Raw genomic sequence first — 24,276 nt, 5'->3', positions numbered from 1 at the left:
GAGTCAGGGAACAAACGAGCGTTAAGGACATATTAGTAGAAATTAAGAAGAAGAAATGGACGTGGGCAGGGTATGTAATGCGAAGGCAAGATAGTAACCGTTGGTCATTAAGGGTCACAAAGCGGATCCCTAGAGAAGGCAGGGGGGGGCAGAGGGCGGCAGAAAGTTAGATGGGCTGATGAGATCAAGAAGTTTGCGGGGATAAATTGGTCGCAGTTGGCCCAGGATCGGGATAATTGGAGATCTATGGGAGAGGCCTTTGCCCTGCAGTGGGCGTAGATAGACTGGTGATGATGATGATGATGAGTTAAGTTGGTGTGAATCTTCTAATGTATAAAAGGCCCAAGCCGAATTTTTAATGGCAAGTACTCTTCTCAGTACATGCAAACGATTTTTTTGCAAAGGGAGAATGAAAGCTCTGAAATGTCTAGTCGCTGATTTTTTAAATTTGTATATGAACATTGCAATCCCTTCAAGAAATTTTCACAGATTAGATTGCAAGAATGTTTTATATGCAGGCAAACAAATGAACAAAGCTAGTAGGTAAAGACACAAAAACTTGCATAAAACTTACAGTATACAGGGTGTCCCAGTTATCATGCACCAAGATTTTAAAAAAGAGTAAGGGCGTAACTCGAAGATAACCTAGTGGATAATGTTTGCAGTACTGTGGAGAAGCGGGCAGCATTTTTTTCGTTAACGAGACTTAATTAATTAATTGTAATTAATTATCTAACTCGCGAAGTACTGTCCTAATCACGAAAGTGTCAATGAGGCACTTGTAGGTACCCACGAGGGGCATCTAACTGCGGTATTTTCAGCGACGAACTAATTACGTACACATTTATTCTGACTGATAAAGAAAACCCGCGAAATATGAAAAATACCACGTGATGGCGCGTCCGCGCGCATCGTAAAGCAACGCACTCAAACAGGCTGTCTCTGAGTTAGCCAGAATGAAATAAACAAAAGAAAGAAAGAAGAAATCGCCACCGAGTTTGTGCCTTATCTGCACACGCGCCTTATCAAGGTGATGCGCTGTCTCTTCGGGTGAGTAACACCGGAAGCAGTTGCTTTCAATCAGCCTATTTGGTGACGCTGCTTTACAATGCGCGCGGAGGCGCTGTCACGTGGTATTTTTCGTATTTCGCGGGTTTTCTTTATCAGCCAGAATAAATGAGTACGCAATTAGTTCGTCGCTGAAAATACCGCAGTTAGATGCCCCTCGTCGATACCTACAAATGCCTCATTGACACTTCAGTGATTAAGACAGTAATTATCGAGTTAGATAATTAATTAGAAATAATTAGTTAAGTCTCATTAACGAAAAAATTAGTCACCGCTTCTTCACAGTACTGCAAACATTATCCAATAGGTTTTCTTCTAGTTACGCCATTACTCTTTTTTTAAAACTTGGTGCATGATAGCTGGGACACCCTGTATAACCATGTGCACTTGTAGGCCGTGGTAGAAGGGAATTCCAAAGTATACAGGGTTACTAAGCTTATTTGGCATGTCAATTAATTAACTGCTGAGGCCTTGTAACACTGATTTGTTGCAAGCACTGCTTGTTGCATTTGTACACTGATGGTCTTGCATGTAATGCTGAGGAGATATAGCGTTTAGCTGTGCTGTTATATTTTTATTTTTTCCTCTTGGCTTTATTTTTTCGTGCCAACTGTTCATTTGCTTTTTCTTTTATGTCTTACTTCTTAGCAAATAGAGGGATGGATATTCCGCCAGGTAAATGGAAAACAGTTGTTTTTTACCTCTGCTTCCGCACCCTCATTCGTCTTCGCTTTTATCGCTGCCTATCCACCATCGATTTAGTGCTTAGTAAGCTCGTGGCATCCTGGCACATCATTGCCTGTATTTACCACCTGCTTTCCCTGCTGCTATAAATGGCTGAATTTTATGCTTTGTTACATTATACGCTCCTGTAAACCAGGCTGGTCACCAAGCTTTAAAATGTTGTAGATGACATTAATGACAATAGTTTGGCTTGGAGGCTTTTTATCAACTGTGTTCTAAAAATGCGTACTTTAAGTGTGCTATTCAGGAATAGCAGCAGTTGTATTTTCGCTGAAAGGCTATGAAGAAGCTAAATGATAAAGCAGCTTTTTATTACAACCAGCATCAGTAATACTTGCAGTGTATTGCACTGATTTAAAATCCGGTTGCACTGATTTAAAGTCCGGTTGCACAGATTGCTCCGAGGGGTATTTTTTGCTTGATGACCAGCCTGTAATTTTTCATCTACCTATTCATGGTCATGGCATATTGAGATGTTGCATTTGCTAGAATTCATATTAGCTTAGAACTTTTTTTATATATATATAAATTTGTACGAAAATGTTCAGAACAAAGGCATAGTGTCTTGAATGTAAAATAAAAATTCACTTGAATCACATCCTCTCCTAAAGCAACTTGTTTATCAGTGCAGCATCTCTAACGAAAAAAAGATTTGCGCCCATCAAGACACAGGAATAAAAGATGGCGTGAGAGGAACTTGTGGCCATAGAGTAGCACGCAGTGTAGCTGCCCTCCCAGTGGTACCCATATGTCCTGCCCTCCCAATGGTACCCGTATGTGGTAGTGTGTTGCAGTGATAGCCCAGTTTTGTTTATTAATTAGGTGCTTGTAGGTATTCAAACTTTTGAGTATAGATGAAATAGCTATTGTGTTTGGGTTTGATGATTTAAATATCCTAATATACAGTTCTTTAACCACTGTGGTGGCTCACCGGCTAAGGCATTGTGCCGCTGAGCCCAAGGACGTGGGTTTAATCCCAGCCGCGGTGGCTGTTTTCCTAATGGATGTGAAAAACAAAAATACCCATGTGTTTGGATTTTGGCACTTGTTAAGGATCCACAGAAGGTCTTAAATAATCCAGAACCCCCCACTAAAGTGCCCTAAAAGCCCAGGTATAGCTTTGGCATGTAAAACCCTCTATATATTTAATATTGGGTTCATCTGTATTTGATTAGAAAATTTCTGTACTTGAATTGCCCCGTTTATAACCTGGTGATTTGTCCTTCACTTTACTGCTATCTTCCTAGCCTTCCATGGCAAATGTAGCTAAATTCTAGCGATAGTTTTTTATATTAGCTTGCATGCAACTTTTAGTTGTGAGGGAAGGGCCCTTGTCTGCTTTCATGCCTAATTCATAAAATGCTTTTTGCAGTCAACTCTTAGTTTCATACATCTAAGTTAGCGATAAAGGGGGAAATAATTTTCTGGCTGTAGTTGTTTCGACGTCGGTAATTATTGACCCAGTAATCATAAAGAAGAACCTTAGAACATTCAGCATTATCATTGGTACTTGTATTACTGAATGATACAAATTCCCATGGCTTTGATCTTTGCCATGAAAAACTCTGGACATCTTTTCACCTGGAGCAATTAGGCAGCAAATTTGTGATATCACAAGCGTACAATTATGTACAATTTTTTTTAAATAATTTTTTACAAGCATGCTTAACAATCATGACATGAGCATGAATATGCCAAAAGAGTTTTGTCATGTAAGCAATTTCAATCATTTTTGATAGCCGTGCAGTAATGTAGCACTTCTTTCGGCTCACTTTTTGGTTAGAGCAAAGAGTTAAATCTCCAGAGGCATCCGGGAGAGGAATTTGATTCTTTTCTACTCACCACAGGTAGGCTGAGCATATGCATTTGCCAGTTTGGCACTTCCCGGGGTTGAACCCAGGCCCCTGTTTCTGAAGCGGGAATCGTAGCCATGGGTCTTTGCTCCTATCAAACTATAGCAGCAGCTTTCCATTCGAGTTTCTAGATAATTGCTGCTGCTGGAAACTGCTACTCATTGGTACTTCAGAATGATTCCCACAAATGTATGATACCTATCCACACAAGGTTGGCCGACAGTATATCCACACCGGAGGAATTAGCCTCTATATCTTGAGTATCATCTGCCGCAAGCCCAAACCCCCGCACTTGGCACATGCCTATGTCTGGGAGTCGTTTCTAACTTTAAAATGGCAACATTAACACATACAGCGTACAATGTGGTCATTGGAGAATCATTCTCTTATGAAACTTTGAATTTGACACATAGTGAACAAGAAGGCATTACAAGGAGCCTTACAGATTTCTTGATAATATAGATTACAGAGCTGGTTTGGAAGAAGAAAAACAGTCAGGTGCTCAACAAAGACAGAAAAGTACGAGTGAGCAAATACTGGTGCAGAAATTGTTGCCATGTTGGTTTCAAACATCTTTCGAGCAACATGCACTGCAGAAACACAGGGTACGTCTTATTTAGTAGTGCTGAAAACACTTTCTTTTCTCTTCGTTTAGCTTGCCCACTCCACATGTTCTACTGTGTTTGCTCTACTGTATAATCCGAACATTCATCACTGCATTTCATAGTCATTTTGCACCATGCTATGCTTGCATTGAAAGCACATTAGCACACCTTGCCCCGCTTCTTTTTTTTTTTTTTTTTTTTCCTGGCACACTCTGTTTTGGCTTTTTTTTAGGCGGAATGCAGTGCATGGCTACTTGTTTTGCCCACTAACTACACGGCTTTCCTCCGGTAGATCATGCATTGACTTGACTTTGCTGCTTTCAGCACCCCCACCACCAACAGCCGAGTACAAGCGAAAGAGCTGTGACATGAAGCTGGACACTGAGCCGTGTGGACCGCACTGTTATCTCCATCTGGTGAGGCTGAAGGGAACAAAATCGCTACATTTGCCACATTTTGGGGCAGCGGACAGCCTGAAATGTCAGATTAAGTTGTATTCCTTTTTTTATGCACAACTCGATAGTCTTGTGATATCAGCGACCAATGAAACTATGAACAAGAAGATGAGTCTGAACAAACAAAAACAAAAACTTGGGTGCCTGGAGCATAATAAGTGGAATATGCCCAGTATATTTACACACAGTAAGGACTGCAACTTGTGCTTAAAGGTTGGTCCTGCCATTATTTGATCTCAAAATAGACGTAACATGAATTTTCTGCATTCAGATGAATTAGCTTGTTTATGGGTTGCACTTGTTGCTGGTACCAAAATATATAACACGGTGACGTTCATTTTTTTGTCCTTTAAATATTTTACATTATCACATTATTACATTATTACCTTTTTTTTTACGAACTCATTTATGTCTGCCGAGATATTTAAAATTGTTACGTTACACCAAACAGTTCAAACATATCCTTGAAAACCCTCTGTAAATGTGTGGGAGTGCTGTGAATGTACATAAGATACAATCACTCTATGCATTAAGTAAATTGAACTGTGAGACACGCAATAGTTGGAGAGCATCCTTCTTGGCCGTTTACAGCATTGCTTCAGAAGTCAGCTCTAAGGCCAGGAGAAGGCTGGGTAGCACATTACCTTGACAGTGGGGCTTTTAGAAACCGTCACAGCTGTGTCTCTTTGACGGCACGGTACTTGAGTGGAATGGAGCATTGGTGGAAGGGTGATGAAACAGTGACAGCAATGAATTGTCAGGAGACAGGCCTTTCAACATTGACGGTACACTTGGGGGGTAAGCATTGTCTAATCACGTTATCAGGTGAATAGTTATGGTTCATGGTGCAAGCTTTTTCAAAGTACATTAATTTGCATGAATTGTTTTTGCCTTGTAGTACCACGTGATGACCCACGATAAAAACCACAAAAAGTAAAACGAGTAGCCCCTAACTGCTATGCACAGCAGCTATCTTGACACGCTGACAGGTGTACAGGTGGCATATTTAAAAGATTGCAAGTCTGTTTCTCTCGCATAAATTGTGGCTGAGCAGACAATATATTAACCCTGGAACAGCTGGGCATGAAATTTTTGAAGACAGAGTTCGAAACAGCATTGCCAACCAATGTAACATCATTGAGGTTGATCACTGGGCACCCACAAAGGTTGTTTGGGGTTTGCCCCCAGCTTTAGTAATGAAGTGATCCTCCAGGTTTCTGCTAAGCAATGAAATATGGGGTTACGTGAGCTGGGCTACACTACTGCAGCCACTGACAGTTTAGCCATTTTACTTCTGTGTCCCGCTGATGAGAACCGCTATGTGTAAGTACGACTCCTGCAGTCGCAAAAAAATGCTTATTATCATGAGTGCAATGAATGCAGACATCTGGCTTGTAATTTTTGTCTCCTTGATTTTAGTTGCACACGCTTTATGCATAATTTTGGCTTGCACTAATCCACTGCCTTTTTAGCTGCAGACAGCTGACATCATTTCCTGCAAGGCTTAATACCTACCATCTCGTTCACTCCATCAAAACTGCAGCAGGGGTGTTGATGCTAAGTGTGTCTGCCGGATGATGCCGAGAAGGATCCTGAGGCCATGTCCATCTTGTCATTTAAAAGCGATAGCTTATTTTTAGGAGCTTCTGCTGAAACCTTCAGGTTTGTTTACACATACGTGCATCCCTGTCTGTCCGTCCCTTGAAATTATTTTTCCGCTGTTTTGTCCTTCCCTCCAGTCCTGTACTTCTACTTTATGTAGTAAGACTAACACTTACATGCCAAGGTTCCTGACGGGAGCTTGCATAGGCATATTTTTGTATATTGAATTATTGGTCTGTTGTACTTTTCTCCCATCCCTTTCAAATTCATTAGGCCTGCATTTGACTGTACTGGGTAGCTTTGGTTTTGAGTAGCTTTGGTAGCCACTGAGCAACCTGCCGTGATGGCTCAGTGGCCAAGGCGTTGCACTGCTGAGCACGAGGTTGCGGGTTCATCTCCCGGCTGCGGCGGCCGCTTCTCTGATGGAGGCAGAAAGCAAAAACGCACTACTGGTGTACGAGATTTCGGCACATGTTAAAAATCCCCAGGTGAATGAATAGGTGAATAGGTGGTCAAAATTAATCCGGAGCCCTTCACTACGGCACGCCTCATCGCCTGCATTGTTCGGCGCATTAAACCCTACAATCAATCAGCTTTGGTTTTGATTACTATGGTAGTGGCTAGCAGCTTGACATGGCATCAATCAAGTGCAGTTGGTTATGTTAGTTCATTTTTTTCATGAAGGCAAACAAAAACACCCATGTGTCCAGGTTTCAATTTTCACTTTAAAAATCCCCACGTAGTCTAAAATAACACCTAGCCCTCCACTGTGACACACTTCATAGTCCGGGTGCAGCTTTGTTGCTTATTGTTTGTCAATGCTGTTCTCCTTTATGTCGCCAAAATGCATCAAGTAAGTGTCACCATGCTTGTTAAGTTGAATTGGATCAAGTGCTCAAATGATTGTGGTGATCAGGCTGCTGCATTGAACCTGCTTGACTGCTATAACCTCAAAATCTACATAGAATTACAGTGGAATCTCGTTGATACAATTCTGCATAATTCATACATTTTTCAGCCTAATATGTTTTTCTTTTCATTCCCGGCCGACGTCCCTTAGAAAGAATGCATTTTCATGCGTTTAATACAAGATCACATTTTTGCTAAAAAATGGATAATACGACCCTGAAAGCACATCTTTACTGACACTTCTAGAAATCACAAGTTTGTTCTTCAGTATACTAGTTCAAACTGCATTCGAACAAGCTACGATCTGCACGTTGAGCCGCTGAGCCCACGAAAGCGCTGGTTTTGTGGTGAAAACATCGCTGCCAGGCGTGGTTGCTGTGTTCAGTGATGATGGTACGTCAGGCGATGCACCGCACCATCTAGCAAAACATATCATAATCAAGGAAGAAGGTGCGCAATGTTTTCGGGGGGCGACGATTTCCTTTCCCGACTTCTTGCCATGGTCCGTGCTTCCCGCGCCATTCTTAGATCTCTTTCTGCATTGTTGCTGTGTTCGGTAGGGGTGCCAGGCCTTGTGACAATGTTGAGGAAACGCATGGTGCTCAGCTTAAAAGAAAAAGTTGAAATTGTAAAAAAATTTAAGAAGTACCCGTAGAAGAAGTGCATCGACCACCCATGCGAGCTCGGTTGGCCAGTGTCAACTCTCAACACTATTGTCAGTAAGGGGTAATTCGAAATAAGCTGCAAGTTTTCCGCCCCACTGTGAAACAAGCACGAGGTGTGAAGCATGAGCAAGTGGAAAACGTCTTGCTTACATGGTTCGAGGAAATTAAAGTGGCAGGAGTGAACGTCGACGGGTCAGTCTTACGCGAAAAGGTTGACAACATTGCGCTCTCCTTGGGCATTGAAGCATTGGCGGAGACTACGGGGGAGCTCGGGGGCCTGAGCCCCCTCCGGTGTTTCCAGGAGAGGGCTCTGCCTCCCCCCTACTCCCCCAAGTGCCATTACCAATTCCATTACCAGTTGACATTCCTTTAGAGTTGCCTCTACCTTTTCACTTAAAATTTTACTGGTGCTAAAAGCTTACTGCATCATTAAATTGGCACAGACGTGGACGAGTTACTTTCATACTTTCCATTTATTCCTTCCAATTCTTTCCATGTATGCATGTATGTATGCATGTACGTATGTATGTGTGTATGTGTGTACGTATGCTGCAGTGGGCGTAGACAGGCTGATGATGATGATGATGTATGTATGTATATGTATACATTCATGATGATGGGTACATTTTATCATCATCACGGGCGGCAAGTCAAGGGGGCCGAGCCCCCTCCAGGAAAATGAAAACTCTCTGCCTTTGCATCTCCGCCTCTGCATTGAAGACTTCCAAGCATCCGGTGGCTGGCTTCATTGATTTAAGGGCACGGCACGGATTCTCGTACGAAACGGTGTCCAGTGTAGCCAAAAATTCCCTTCTGCTTCTTTCCTAAGGTTTCTGAAGAATTTACTCGTGGACGTTTAAAAGAAGTATGTGTGTCACAAATTGACGAGCTAACTAAACGTTGCTCAAAAAAAGCGAGTAGTTGACAGAGGCTCTGTATACACAGCTGCTCTGTAGGACTGTATACACAGCTGCAGTGTATACAGGCTGCCTACCAGGCACCCTTCAAGTGGTCGCTCACCACTTTTGCGCCTGGTGGACCCCCAACACTCCAATGTTGGAAAATAAACTTGAAACGTGGCTGCATATTTTTCTCTCCTTTTTTTAAACTGTTTTGATAATACGATTTTCGCATAATATGTGCCTGTGAAAAACGTATCATCGAGATTTCACTGTACGTTCAAGCTTTACTTGGTTCGATGATTGTGTTCTGAAATCATCTTAGCACACATAGAAAGTGTGAAACCAACTTTTTGCAGCCATTAAATTTGGTGCCTCCACTCCGTCACCAATCCTGTGGAGTACCTCCTTTTTCAATATTTCACGAATGTCCTTAAAAAACCATGGATGTCTAGGAATGACCACACTAGCAAGCGTTTCCACAGAGTAGTTATTGGCTTATTCCTTCCTTTACATTCATTCTGTAACATGGTGCTGTATGGCTGAGGATGACAATGTGCAAATGTACCTTCTGTGCCTAGGACGCTGTGAAGGCTAGGCTGCAAGCAAAGCTCATGGAAGAAAGGGAGTCATCTGAGCAGCGCAAGATGCAGAAGCAGATCTCTGTGGATAGTGGGAATGAAGCGAGTGGGGAAGACAGCAGTGACAGCACCCGTACCAACAGCAAGAAAAGTGACACCTCTGAGAAGGAGCAGGACAAGCCAGCAGAAATGACGGTCAACAGCTTGTCAGGTTGGCTTGTTTGCACTTGCTCTCCTCTTCGTGACTGCAAGTTCAATGGGGAAATATAATGAACTTTCATTGCTGCTGGGTGGCACACAATGTTCTCTTCTCAGCCTGTGATCGTTATTGAAAGGACTGGGCTTTTAAGGAAGGGAAGAAGGAGTAGTGAAGTTTATTACGGCGAGCCCTAGGTACTGATGTCTAGGCACCCGCCTGGTGAGGGGTGAGACCGAAAAAAAAAACATGTTGCCATTCATTCTCCAGGCCAATGCATGCTCTACAGCAACTACCAACCACAGATGGGAGCGATTATTTGTGAAATACGTGCACATATATAAATAATTTGTGCTCAATTTTGTTTTCTGGTTTCACCTTCTGTCTAGTGGTGTAAGTAAACATTATCAGTGTGTTCTTCCGCTCATCGATATCAAGGGAAATAATTTTATTTCATTTGCAAGCAGAACATTAGCATGTGCCCTTCTAATGCTCGTATGCATTAATCAGATAGATTTGTCTAGCTTTCTTATATATGCCTCTGCATTTGTGCAAGTAGGTGTTACATCCGTATCATACAATTAAGATTATACAAACGCAGTGCACCTTTCAGTTATGCCGGGCACACGACGTGATGCCCACGCATGCATCGAAACTTCTCACAAGCACTCCAGTTATGCTTCCAGCTTTAAAAATTGCGCAGTGTCTAGAGTTATGTCCAATGGAACCCGCTATCAAAATTAGTTACGCCCAACATAAACTGAAATTTATGCCCTAAGTAACACAAAGTAAAAATTTGAGTTACATTTGACGTGACGTGCACTGAAAAATTGAAGTTGAGGCTGATGTAAACTCAATTGAAATAAAAATAAAATATTGTCTGGCGGAACCAGAAATAAAAACTTAAGTGTTGTCCTATCTAAACCACGCAATAACTCAAATTATTACTGTTATACTAACACAGCGTTGTTATATTGGTTGAAATGGGGATAGTGACATAGCTACCAGGTTGGCCGAGTGATCTAAAGCTTATTCCTCTATGTTGAGGCTGCTGAAGCGAGGTGGGTTCGATGTCTCGTACAGACCATTCTTAATTCTTGCTTTTATATTTCTTTTATGGTGATGGAGATTTGTTTTATAAGAAAATACATGTTTTTTAATGCCCAAAAGGCATTGTAATTCGTTTACTTAGATTGGCCCAATGGGTTATGGGAAGAGTCACGCTCAGGGATAAAAAACAGTTACCTGGATTAGGGAGCAGACTCGTGTGGAAGACAGTTGAAGCAAAGAAAATGGGCATGGGTGGGACACGTCATGCACATGAGAGACAACAGGTGGACCATCCGTTTAATGGAGTAGCTGCCAATAGACTCTAGATGCAATAGGGGAGGCCAAGGACTCAATGAAGGGATTGAAAATTCGGGGGCAAAGGGTGGACTCAACTAGCGCTTGATCGACGTAACTGGAGATCTTTGGGAGAGGCCTTCGTCCTGCAGTGGACACAACCAGGCTGATGATGATCATTATTACTAAAAGGAAAATGTGTGCGAACCACTTTCTTCAAGATAAAATTTCTGCTATAGACGTTAAAGGGTGTCATTTATCAGCATCTGCATATTAGCTTCACATATAGGGTGTCCGACAGTAAATGCTTGCCCAGTATTAAAATGAGCTGCAATTAATGACTTGGCCTATACAAGTTTTATAAAATTTTATCAGTCACATTATGTACTAGTTAAAGTTCCTCAATATTTTTCTTCCTTTTAATGGAAAGGAAAAAAATAACATTGGAGAAATCATTTTACTAGTACTAATAGATTAATAATAGTGTTTGCTAAAAGACCTTCTGCCCTGTGCCAAATCAACATCCTGGCATCAGCCAGGCTACAAGCTTGTGTAGCACGCATGGCAGAAGGTTCTCTTTTCTGAACAGTCTTTTCCTTTATCTTCTGCACATGTCGCATGTAGCAAAAAGTGCATTTTTATAAGCCAAAGCTCTGTGGAGATCACAAAAAGAAAAAGAAGAGGCTGCAATGGGCATCAAACCCACCTCGGTTCAGCGGCCACGACATTCAAAAAAGATTCGCCCACCGTCGCCGTTGAAATGCTAAGACTGAGAAGACAGCAGAGCTGGTGGTCTTCACTAGCTTTAACTTGGCTTTTCGTAGGTCTGCCCGTCCTATCGGTTGATTGGACACTGATGTCGCCAAGAGCACACAGTCTCTCTCAACTAGGAGAACGCCTGCACGTCAGAGCTTACGTCATCACTAGGCGCAGCCAATCCTTGACGTGCACCTCCCCACCTGAGCATCTGTCCACTTCAACTCATAGTTCAAATAAGGGGCAGATTTAGGCGTGTTGGTATTCCATGCTGTCCTTCACTTGCGCGAAAAGACGAAGAGTGAGGAGAGACAACATGACACAAAGCACTTTGTGTCGTGCCGTCTTTCCTCAGTGTGTAAGTGAAGTACAGCAAAGTAAACCTGCGTTCTTGGGCTCAGCAGCACAATGCCTTAGCCACCAGTTAGAACACTTTGTGTTGCAGTGACTGGAGGAGCATTATTCCTTGTAGGGAAAAGTTCGCACTCTAGACTTCTACAAGATTTCTGTGGGAAATTGCAGCATTTTTCTGAATGCCGTAATTTGTTCCAGCTAGGTTTAGCTAGTTTTCTGCTTTCTGTGCTGTTTGTCTGTAGTTTTTACTGGGTGTGTGGTGATGTTTGCTTATAACGAGCTCTTAGTTTTGAATTAAGTTGTTGATATGTAGCAGTTATTTTTAATTCTGCGGGCTGTGTCGTGAATATTTACTCAGCAGCCAGTCATGTTTCCCCCCTGCAGGCAAATCTTTTGAGGACAAAGCTGCCCAACTCCTGGCATCACTTGAGCCAGTAGTTCAGCCATCAGAGGAGGAACTCCAGGAAGAATGGTCTGGTGCTGAGCAGTCGCTTTTCCGTGTACTGTGGAAAGCGTTCTACGGGAACTACTGTGCACTTGCTACACTCATTCTTACCAAGAATTGCGCACAGGTGAGCTGCAGCTTTCTCATTACCTTAAGTGAATTAGAATGGTCTTTTAGCTCATAGTTTACGCTAGTTGGGGCATATTTGCACTGAGATTGACTGTATTAGTGGTATCAAGTTTTGAACGAAGAACCTGGAAAAATAATGCTTGGCAGATTTCTCTCTCTATTCAGGCACCTTTACAAGTATTGATGCTGATGTCCACTGTTACGCCTCCTCTCTATTAGTGCACAAAGCACTTTCATTGGGCAACTAGAATGTGTACGGTATCATTAGCCCTACAACATAGTCCAAAGCAGTTAACATGAGAATTTCTGGTTTCACTAACAGTATAGGCTTTCTACTAATGCCGTTAAGCAAGAGTGGACAGCAGTTGTGCTTAAAGGGGCCATGCAGACATTTGTTTTATTCGAAAGATTTCGTGTTTTATAGTGCCCCCAGCGCTTGTTTGGCAGCAAATGATGCCGTATTCACTGAGAAATTAATCACTTTAGGTTAAAATTTTGATTCTCGCGCCAAATCGTATGTTTTCGCGACGTCAGCAATCAAGTCATAAGTGCGCGTATTCAAACGAACTTCCACTGCGTCATACGGCTCTGCAGCCTTGCTTGCCGTCAGTCCTCCGAGATGGCCCTACCGTTATCCGAGATGGCCCTACCGTTGCTTTGTTTTTGACCGTATTCGCACCTGGCTTCTTTTTGTTACTGTAGAAAGTAATAGTTTCGGGAAACATGGGGTATGCAGCGGCAGACTGCTGTGTAACTAAAACAAGCATAGTGCGCCCAGCACCAACAGCAGTGTGCATCGCTACTTCTATGCTTACGTGTCTTTTCGTAACTTTCATTGTTTACCGAACCATTCTTACCGCTGTAAAATGAATATTCATTACATTTAAGTGCATATAGCTCGTTTGGCAAGCTTTTAAGCCCTGCCTAATTTGCGTTTGCTTTTGTTGGCATGCACAACCACAATATGTGCGCGCACAACCACATACCAAAACTCCTTTTTTCTCCGTACAATGCGCGAATGGAACCTGCTGCTTCCTGAACTACCAATTGAAGTTGCTTCTGATGTAACGTTCCCCACTGTTCTCCAAGAATATGTTTGTAGATAAAAATGTATTCGCCATTTGAAACTTTCTTTGATGTTTATGCTTTGCCATGTTAGCCAGCGTGCTGTGTTAATGAATGTACCTTGTTACCTGGGCGAAACTTGTTTTTTAGTGCTGTCTCATGCGCTCCCTCAGATTGTACCACATGTATGATTAGTATTGTACTCACAGTCTGGAGGGCGTGGCTTACTAATTTATACCTTGTATGTTTTCTCGCAATTGATTCTTTTTTTCCTTCAACCTTTTAAAGAGTGTGCAATCTTGTATTTTGTATCGATTATTTGTCCTCCCTACTATAATGCCCAACGAGCGAAGTAGGTATGTAAATAAATAAATAAATACCTAAATAAATAAATAAATAAATTCTGAATTTTTCGGAGCAGAAAGGAATAATACGCTTTTCCGACTGCTTCCATGTCTCTGCTCGATCATCCCAGAAGTCAAAAGACAGTAGGTTGTTTCGGCGCAGCCTCTTCTCTGCGTTTCCTGCACGTGTTTGTAACTCATTTATCTCAGCTATCTGAGGCTGCAGCATGCCTGCATCCCCATCGGACGGAAGCCTATTTATCTCTTACGAGACCGCCTCTCTGAGTCGAATATTAGCTAGTTCAGCCAATATCCTTTCCTGACCAGATTCGACTCTGTTATTGGCCTTTAAAACTGCGGAAACATCAATCGTATCTGTCTGAATACCATACTCACAGATAGGGCCGGGGTTTGATTCGTCTCCCGACAGCGCCGAAAGCGAGTGTGAAAGTACGACATGGTAGTAAGTAACCACTGCATGCAGTAAAAGCCACTGCAGCTGGTTTTCACATCAAGGGGGCACAACACCGCAATGGGAAATCGATGTGACGTTTTCAGGCTGCAGCAATCGAGGTAACTAACCTGCAGCAAGAACACTGATGCGTACATTGCGTAGTGATCGGTGCCGTGTCCCAATTGTTGCAGCTCCGGTAGGCATTTATATACGGATTTGGCTGTCCCTGGTTTCCAGGCTAGAAGGCCCGCACTGTTCACGTGGGGTGCGTAGGAGGAAGTGCTGAATGCGGCCCCAAGCAACGCCGGGAAAACAGGCAGTGCGCTTGCGTCCAGATGAGGTTTGCTTGTTGCAGCTTTGATAAGATAGTTTTCCATAAGTGAAGGCCAGGCAGTAAAAAAGGACCTGCAGCGAGAACACTGATGAGTACATTGCGCAATGATCGGTGCCGTTTCCCGTGTCTGCATGGCTCCTTTAAAAGCTAACGAGATATGTTCTCTGCCTAGTGTGTTCAAATGGAATGCCATCTATTTTTGGTTTTGTGAGGTACAAATCAATATGTGCACTGTCTTGCATACCAAAAAAAAAGAAAATGAAAGCCTTGTTGCTCATGGCTGTTCATTCCGGCGCTTTCAGGTGTATGCTTTTGCCCAAAGAGAACTTGCTGACCTTTCAAGTTCCGAGGAGCTTTCTCATGACAGCAGTCCACCTCGCAAAAAGAAGAAGAAGCACCGGCTTTGGTCAATGCACTGTCGCAAGATCCAGCTGAAGAAGGACGGCTCTACAAACCACAACTACATACCTTGCAACCACCCAGGCCAGCCATGCGACCAGAACTGCCCCTGTGTCATGGCGCAAAACTTCTGTGAAAAGTTCTGCCACTGCAGCTCTGACTGTACGCATTTACACTAGTTCTTCCATTACTGCTCCTGCTCTACCGCATGTGCTACCTGGTTATTGAACAGACTCAGCTTGTCAGCTCATAATTTCAAGTACCTCCTCTACAACAGCATGTAGCCATTCACTTAGGCTGTAGTTGCCGTTTAAAATTTCTAGTCCGAGTGCTTTTTTTTGGGTGCATTCTTGGCTGTAAGGTGCTTTTTGTTGGCTAGAAACCTTTCATTCCCTTCAGCAGCACTGTAGCAGAAATTGTAGCCCCATGAAATCTTCCAGGTGCAGTGTTCTGTTTGCTGGCATAAAGCTTTCTTTTTGTGTGTGTGTGTTTGCAGGCCAACAGCGATTCCCAGGCTGCCGTTGCAAGGCACAGTGCAACACCAAGCAGTGCCCATGTTATCTGGCAGTGCGAGAATGTGATCCGGATTTGTGCCAGACTTGTGGAGCTGGTGCGTTTTTAGTCTTCACACCATTTTGGAGCAGTTATGGTCATGGTACACTGAGTGCCATTGGGCTGCTGCATTTTTGCATAGCTGCCTAATCAAAAGCTTTGTTGACCTACCATCAGCACCTGAGCGCTGATTTTTTAAGTGCTTCAGGTTATTCATTAGCAGTGTTTGTTAGATGTTTATAAAACTACGTATGTGACTTTTAAAAAAATTGTGATTACATATTACAGTTTTTGCTTTACTGCCTTTTTTTTTTTTTTTCCCATGTTGTGGGGTTGATTAGTGATTACTATTTGTGATGCTTGCCTATAAATAAAGGTTCTGCAGAGCTGTAGCCTTTGGAGAACACGCCCTCTTTGAAAACTGTTCGGCTGTGCTTGCAGCATAACCAGCTCACTATAATTGACTGACTGACAGTTAAATCTAAAATGCATTTCAAGCATTTTGAGAACCCGCGCTCGATTACTGCTGCTGTTATGGCAGCATCGTTTGATGGTAGGATTCTTTGGCTACTGCACCCACTTTGAGGTATCTGGCTGGTGATCTAGCTTCTTACAGTGAGATATCAATTGCCAACATGCCGTTAACAGGTGCACCACAGCATGGCACCACAGCGTGGCAGTGAAACAAATGTTAGTATTAATGCGCAGAGTGCTCCCGTTTATTTCTCGCACAACAGGATTTATTTCCTACAAAGATCCAGCTGGTTGTATATGGGGCAATACTGAATAACTCTCCCAAGCCACAGAGAGCTTTGCATTTAAGGACAAGCATTAAAGGTTTTTTTTTGCTTGCCATATTTATCCTGCAGATCAGTTTGATGTCCAGAAAATTACCTGCAAGAATGTGAGCGTGCAGAGGGGCCTCCGAAAAGTAAGTGTCAGCCACTAACGCAGACCACTGAGTACAATTTTCAACATGCCGACTGACCTTTTTCAGCACCTGTTACTGGCTCCGTCGGACGTGGCCGGGTGGGGCATATTCTTGAAGGAGACAGTTCAGAAAAATGAGTTCATATCTGAGTACTGTGGAGAGGCAAGTGGCGTTTGTGTTGTCTCTTTGCAGAAATTGTTGGATATAAATCTGGATTGTTGTTGTTGGATATAAATCTTAGTCTTGAAGGTCTTGGTCTTGAATCTTAGTTCGGAAGGTGTTACTGAAAAAAAATGAAATTACAAACTCCTACCAAAAGTATAGCGATATCTTGTAACCACCTCAGTTCCTCATTCGGGGTGAGTGGAGCCATGTTGCAGCATCTTATAGCCATTAGCACGGGGAGAGTGCAGCGCCGTCACTGAACATTGCGAGACATCCGACCACAAAATAGATTTATGAGAAATGGCTATCCTAGAAAGCGAAACCAATTGGGGGAAAAGACTGTCACACAAATTGTGGCACATTCCTCTTAGAACTAAGCTAATCCTAAAATGTTGGGCTCTTCATTTTTACTTTTGGTTGGAGTTGGTTATTTTATGTATTTTTCTGAGTTTTCCCAAGTCTTCAGTCTGCCCTTTTGAATTTTGAAGTCTGTCTACAAGTTTTCAGTGCAAGTTGATGTGGTACACTAGTTGTTTTTAGGCACTCTACAGCACCCACTCGACTTAGTAATCTAGGATACATTTGTTGTTTTGACTGGCAAGAAAAGTAATTTGCTCTTTGCACTTGTATGTTTCATGGCAGCCTCCCTGTTCATCACACTTTAGTATGTCTCAGGCCAATTGTCAATCTTGCATTGTTAATGCAAACGCATTAAATGGCTGCACCTCCAAGAAAAGTAGGCTCTCTCAAGCACTGAGAGCAAGTTTTTATTGCCCTCTCATTCGTGCAGCCTTAATAAAGTTCATTGCATTCTCTTGGAAGTTCATTGTCTGCATTCTGCAATTGCTATATTACGACTTCTTCACTGGTCATGGAATTTGAAATGTGGTCATAAAAATGCTAGAATAGTCGAGGAATTTAGAAAAAGTCATTTACTGGACTACATACATGCGCACAACATTGTAACTTCAAATACATTGATGCAGATTCTTTGTCAGTGACGTACTATGGCCATTCACATTTGCTTCCAATGTCAGTGCAAACTCAAGCCCCACCACCCCCATGCCCCTCAGCTTACCCAGTCCATGGACATCTGGGAGCGGTGAAAAAGCATAAGCGGCTTTTAGTGCGTAGCACTTTGGCACCTGCTACTGTAGTTTGACGGCAGCGTTGTCTTCATTACTTAGCGAATGAAGGGAGAACCGAAGACAGAAAGAAATGGAGGAGGAGTTTGGTGAAAGTGTGAGGGTGAGGCTGTGAGACATTCTGGGTGGTGGCGACGCACTGCGAGATGACGCCATAGCAGTGCGTGCCGTCGTGCACTCGACGATGACGCGGCCACTTCCTGAGATGTAGTTCGTGGTCCCTTCCCGAGATGCAGATTGCGATCACTTCCTGAGACGCAGTTCGCGCTGTTGACGCAGACGCTTACCATCGCTGACATTTGCACAGGAGGCTCGAACACAATTTACAACATGCTCGGCGGTGGCGACACGCTGCGAAATAGCGGCAGAGTAGCACCCACCACCGTGCGTTCGCTCATCACGCAATCACCTCCCGAGAGGCAGCAGCTATGCGCCGTGACCGAGAAGACTGCAGTTCACACTGCGCACAAATTTCGCATTAGGGAGTATAGTAATCGTCAGCCATTTTTTTCTCTCCACACTAGCTGGAAAGGCCCTGGTGTCTACAGTGCTTCAGAGAAATTAGAAGATTAAGTACCGCCACTAGTATTATGCTGCTAAACCTTTGTGCTACTATATAATCGTAGAAATATTGACTGAGCTAGGTGTTCCTTGCCTATTGTCCTTTGAATTTGCTTAGAGCTATACTATATCTATCTTGCTGGGACCTTTTCCTCTACCACAGATGATTTCGCAAGATGAAGCTGATCGCAGAGGAAAGGTGTATGACAAGTACATGTGCAGCTTCCTGTTTAATCTCAACAACGGTAAGGGAATAAGTTAATTTTACATTTTGCTTGTTTTAGGTGCGCTGGGTTGCATTACGGTCGGTTGTTTTTTTCTTTTCTGTGTGTTCAGATTTTGTTGTGGATGCCACACGCAAGGGCAACAAGATCCGTTTTGCCAACCACTCCATCAACCCCAACTGCTATGCAAAAGTGTTGATGGTGAATGGAGATCACCGCATTGGTATTTTCGCAAAGCGACAGATTCAGTCTGGCGAGGAGCTGTTCTTTGATTACAGGTAAGTAATTAATCATGCAGCATGTTCCTAAACCGACAAAACAATCACACGCTCAGTTGCCTCACTTGCTCATCGAAATGCACATTTGCTGCCTTATTTTTGCATTGTTCGTTGGAAAGTCCATGTGCAATGTGTTGCAAATTCATTGCACAAATTTTATGGTTTTTAGAATCGACAATAATGCAGAAAAAAAAAGTAGGAGGTATGAACGTGTTCTAAACTCTTCAAGCAAGGCAAATTATTTTGTTTTGGATCAGACAGGTGGCATTGCTGTTTCACATACAGCAGTCATTCTTCCTTAATGGCCGATATCATCGCCATCGGTAGAAATTCTTTGTATTCTATTCGTAAATAACCAGATAAGCTTTATCAGCAGTCATTTCGCTATACGAAATTGACTGTAAAATGCAACCTCTATGTAAAGTTCATGCACAAACAGATGAGCTCAGATGATGCTCATTTATTGTTGCAACACTGTACATTCAAGCTTGGCGGCAAAAGGACCTGCGTCATGGATTGCTTAGTTTCCTTGCATGCCTATCCAAAGAACAAGGGCTTGTGAGCTCAACTCAGGGTGATCCAACTCGGGGTTGGAGCCGTTCTTCTTGCACAGGGGGCTGCTATTGTATGGAGGGGTAACACTTGCAGCACCCTTAAACAGTTTGGCCCCTTTATTGCCTCTTTTTTTGGGGGGGTGCCATTTGACCCACTCTCTAAACTTCTAGTTCACTTTACTGTCGCCTGCACGACTAGGTCACTGCTCTCGTAGGGTTATGCTTGTCACCTCGCTCATCAAAATGTGGTTACCCCTTTGTGTGGTTACCCCTTAATTAAGCATCTGCCAAACATGAAGCACATGCATCGTGAATGGCACACTAATCATATATGCCATGTAGATGGGGGCCTGACTACGTGCACAAATAATGAGGACTGCACCCAAGGTTGCTTTCAGAGTGTTCAGAGCACACAAAGTGTCTGGCTAGGTTGCATAAACAGGTTGAGACTTGCTATCGTGGGAAATATTTAATGACCACTTCATTTGTAGCAAGTCAGGCGATGATTTCTAGAGCAATATGGCCAGTGCCATTTGGGTTCTTTCTCTTTCACGTACTGTCAACTTAGTCAATTTCTCACAAATCCGCCCCCCCCCCCCCCCCTCTGGTCAATGACAGGAATGTAAATGCTTCATTTTCAGTCACTACATGGAATGAACCTAATCAATATTTCCTGCGGTTCAACACCTTAGTTAAAAGAAAGGCTTAGCTTGTCCCTTGTGTCGGTTTAATGTTGTCACGGTTAATTTGTTTTCCAAGGAATAGTCAGTTTGCAGACTCCAAATGATGAAAAAGTAACATAATTGCAAATTTAGATGATGTAAATTGTCTCTGTGCTGAATGATGCAAACTTAAGCACGAAGCAAGCTTCGTATGCATACTCTCTGATATTTATTTTCCATTCCAAATGGTATGCAGCTCACAAATTTTAATATTAATTAGAACCTAAAAGATATCTTGCCTGAAGATTTGGTGCTTGCAGTCGTTCCTTATTATTGGAGCTTATACTCCTGCAATCAGCTGTTCAAATACTCATCTCTGGCAAATGGCCTGCTTCAATCTTAATTGAAAAATTTTAACTTCGATGTCCTATGTAAACTACATTGTGCCGTTAACCCCAACAGGCGTCATGTTTAGAGGCCGGTGGACAATTCTGGCATTTGATAGCACAATTAAATCTCAGTTGCATTTAAGGACCTTCAAGCTGAATTGTTATTGAAAGTAATCGTGCGACAGCGCCCAACCGATATTGAGTTCAATCAAGATTTATATTTTTGTTTACTTTTTCATGTGCAAAAAGGTTTCATGGTGCAGTTGAACCTCGTTATAAGAGACATGGATGTAACCCATTTGGGTATAAGACACTATTCACCCACATGGCTGGCCGCCCTATCTTTCCCACTAAGTTGACCTCTTTTATAACAGACATTGGATGTAAAAGACAGCTGGTTATAAAGGACAAGTGAAAACTGAAGTCACAGTTGTGACAATAAGAGAGTATGCTGCACATTTTGTTATTGTTCTGGTGCGACTTTTGTTTGTGTGTGTGCTGAAGAATGCCACGTTTTTTTACAGATATGGACCAACTGAACAGTTGAAGTTTGTGGGCATTGAGCGGGAATTGGAATTTTGAATCACCCATGGCAGTTTTTCACTGTAAGCTATGGTATTAGTCACAATAGTGGAATTTGTTGAGTGTACTGAATGTATAGTTTTCTTCTTCTTCTAGCGCTGGGAACCATGGCCGATGGCTCCAAGGTAATCAGGCCCCCACCCCCCTTGCGCAGCCATTGCACCAGCTCCGGTGTCTCCCTGCAGTCCTTGAATTGGTCGTGTAAACTGCAGTTCAAAGCTAGAATTATTTGAAGCCTGTTAGGAATCAGTGGGCCCCTCGCTTTGGTTGCAACCTGAACACCAGAGATCTAAGTGTAGCTCATTCCTTAGGGAGACGGTGGGAAAGCTATTCTGTAGGTACCATATTTTCACACATATAACCCACCCCTTTATATAACCTGCAGCCCTGTGTTGCATTCAGAGGAAAAGAAACACTATCCCCACATATTACGTACCCCCCCCTCATCACAAATGGAACATTTCAATCTCCATAAAAAAAAAATGCACCGAAGGGAGGATATGTTCATCCTGTTCGTGTGATTTTTCACAGCATGGTTCCGTGAGCACATATTTTCAACAGGGAATGTAAGTGTAAAAAATGGTGGAATCTACATAGCCTGAAAGAGCGTATAAAATGTAAAAACAAGTTGGTCTGTATCAGTAGGTCACTGTACTGTGAATACAAACGTGCCGCTCACAGCATTAATAGTAATGCAAAAAATGACAAAGGAGTGGAAAAGAACACCGTGAACCCGTATATTTTTCTGCACTGCAGTTTGTGATGCCACAAATTTTGAAGGGTAAAATGGGATTGGCAGAATTAAGGACACTAAGGGAGGGGCATGTAAATGCAAAGTAAAATGTATGTGGGGACTTATGTTCGGCACATGATGTTTAAAGAACACAAACTTCAGCCTTTAAACACTAATAAACAGGTTCCCTCAATCCCACCGGTGGTACGCCTTTTTTTTGTTTGTTTTGTCAGTTTCAGTTTTGATTAAATAATTTTCATGTTGTGAAACAACAGTTAAGAGATTTATGCAGGTGAACATGAGAGATATTGTTTTTTGTTACTGTTAGCATCTGCATAATGGCTTTACACCCCTGGCTCATGAGAAATCTAATTACATTCAGAGCAAATGACATTCAGTTTTCCGACTTGGTTTGGCCATGCAGGTCTACACAGCAAAAAAAAAAAAAAAAAAAATCTCATTTGATAATGATTCCAGGGAAGATTAGGAAACTTGCAGAGTTGCGATGTATAATGTAAATTTGTTCATAATGTAATATAAATTTGTTCATTTTACCTTTTATGGTTATCTTATTTTTATTTTTTAAGTAAAAAGAAGTATCACTATTCTAAATGACATAAGTAGACTCACAAGCCAAGACAAGAGATCAACAAATCTCTTTCTGGTTAGCAGCAGACATGGCATTGCTTTGCAAAGGCATTGTTTGCCTTCATTTACCTTTGCATCTAATATGCAGGGTAAAATATATGTTTACTGATCGTGTTTAGAGGGCACCATGCCCTTCGGTCTGCTGTTAACCTTTTTTGTTTAATAATCCACCACTGCTGCCGAGGCTGCTGATCCGGGTTGGAAGCTAATGCAAATGCACTTTCAGAAGTCATTTGTTATTCTCATGTAAGGTTAAACTACTGACATTAACAGCAAATGTCATTTGTTCTCAATGTCATTACATTTGTTGTGTGCCAGGGTTGTTATTTCTATAATCACTAAATAAGCTTTATTTAGTGACTTTAAAACCTTTCGAAGTGACACTGGTTATTGCTATGCTAGGGAATTGCATAAGAATTTTCAGCACCTTCTCCTAGGGGGTGGCACATCCCTGTTTCAGTCAGCTTTGTAGACGGACCTCTGCATGCTTTGTGGCATGGTCTTTTTTTGTGTCTGGGAAAAATGAAAGGGAAACAAGGGGAATATGCTGGCTTTAATTATTTCTAAACATACAAAGCATTGTTTGTCGTTGCAAAAAGCCAAAAAGCTTTGAAAGGTGGACTCATTCAGTTTATGTGAAAGTTCATTCACACTTGAGTGTCCTTTTAGGGGACCAGTAAAATCCCTGAGTATAATGAAATGGGGTAGTATGAATTGTGCATGCTTAGAAGCCATATTTAAAATGCTAAAGAAATTCAGGTGTTTTTTTTTTTATGTGGCGATTCAGCATTATTTTTTTTAGTATGCAGTCTGAAGTACAGAGGAAACTTGCTGCTTTCCTGAAGTCCCAGTTCAAAGTCTGCAACCACTCTTCAAAGCATTAGTAAAGTTAAAAACATTAGTCCTCAATCACTGGTTCTACCATTCTCATTGCTTCTCCATCTGTGTCATTCTTTATACGAGTCAGAATGTCAACATGTTTTAGTGTAGGTCATGCTTTTCATTTTATTTATGCCGTTTATCCCTTTAATTAAGTGCATATTTTATTGAGCTAGTTGGTCCAGCATTGGCAGAGTTCATTCATTCATTCTCATTTTTATTTACTTCAGAACATTGGTCGGTACAAGAGTGAAAATTTCCCCTGGGCCCTTAGCAACGATGCTAGTACCAGGCCCAATCAGCTAGTATACTTTTAACGTTGCAAGCACACATAATTACGCTAAAGGAAAGCAATACAATTATAACAAGCACAATATAGAATACGCATATTACAGGAAGGTTGAGGTTGTTGCCTGAAAGAGTTCTTGTATTTCTGAGCGGTGTTATAAATATTAAGGGTAGTAATGAGTTGTTGTTTGATAATTTGTTCTGGGCAACACAAGCTATTTTGTAATCACGTGTGAGTAAAAAGGGCATTATATCTAGCGGTGCCGAATGAGCCGGGCATGCAGAGAACGTCATAATTCTCAGCGCTCTTTTTTTGCAGTGTAATAACTATTTCAAAATATGAATGATAAGTATTTTTCCCACGCTTCGACACAGTATGTTAGGTGGGAGTGGAAGGTGCCAAATAAATTGCTTTTAGCGTTGATAAAGGAATAGGGTTGTACAGTAATAAAACTCACTTATAACAATACCGGTTACAACAATA

At 42.2% G+C, this 24,276-nt stretch overlaps 1 protein-coding gene across 7 annotated transcripts in view; it reads left to right on the top strand.

Annotated features, from left to right (window-relative positions):
• Positions 1 to 24,276, top strand: part of LOC144155766 (histone-lysine N-methyltransferase EZH2-like) — a 43,152-nt gene that overhangs the window by 17,587 nt on the left and 1,289 nt on the right. For 4 of the 7 annotated variants that reach the window (XM_077687412.1, XM_077687410.1, XM_077687408.1 and 1 more), the window contains exons 8-18: positions 1,717 to 1,743; positions 4,595 to 4,686; positions 9,382 to 9,592; positions 12,416 to 12,603; positions 15,105 to 15,363; positions 15,698 to 15,811; positions 16,623 to 16,684; positions 16,751 to 16,846; positions 18,719 to 18,800; positions 18,892 to 19,057; positions 21,187 to 21,267. In XM_077687412.1, coding sequence (XP_077543538.1) covers positions 1,717 to 1,743; positions 4,595 to 4,686; positions 9,382 to 9,592; positions 12,416 to 12,603; positions 15,105 to 15,363; positions 15,698 to 15,811; positions 16,623 to 16,684; positions 16,751 to 16,846; positions 18,719 to 18,800; positions 18,892 to 19,057; positions 21,187 to 21,244 — 1,355 coding nt within the window. In that variant the 3' untranslated portion in view covers positions 21,245 to 21,267. Of the gene's footprint in view, positions 1 to 1,716; positions 1,744 to 4,594; positions 4,687 to 9,381; positions 9,593 to 12,415; positions 12,604 to 15,104; positions 15,364 to 15,697; positions 15,812 to 16,622; positions 16,685 to 16,750; positions 16,847 to 18,718; positions 18,801 to 18,891; positions 19,058 to 21,186; positions 21,268 to 21,340; positions 21,370 to 24,276 lie in introns of all 7 variants that reach the window. The other 3 variants (XM_077687413.1, XM_077687411.1, XM_077687414.1) reach the window with 2 other exon arrangements.

Source organism: Haemaphysalis longicornis, unplaced genomic scaffold (genome assembly GCF_048455015.1).
Source record: "Haemaphysalis longicornis isolate Haplotype H1 unplaced genomic scaffold, Haemaphysalis longicornis Haplotype H1 scaffold_1, whole genome shotgun sequence".
Taxonomy (NCBI): domain Eukaryota; kingdom Metazoa; phylum Arthropoda; class Arachnida; order Ixodida; family Ixodidae; genus Haemaphysalis; species Haemaphysalis longicornis.
Note: the sequence above shows the minus strand (reverse complement) of the source record. Positions and strands in the feature narration are given on the sequence as shown.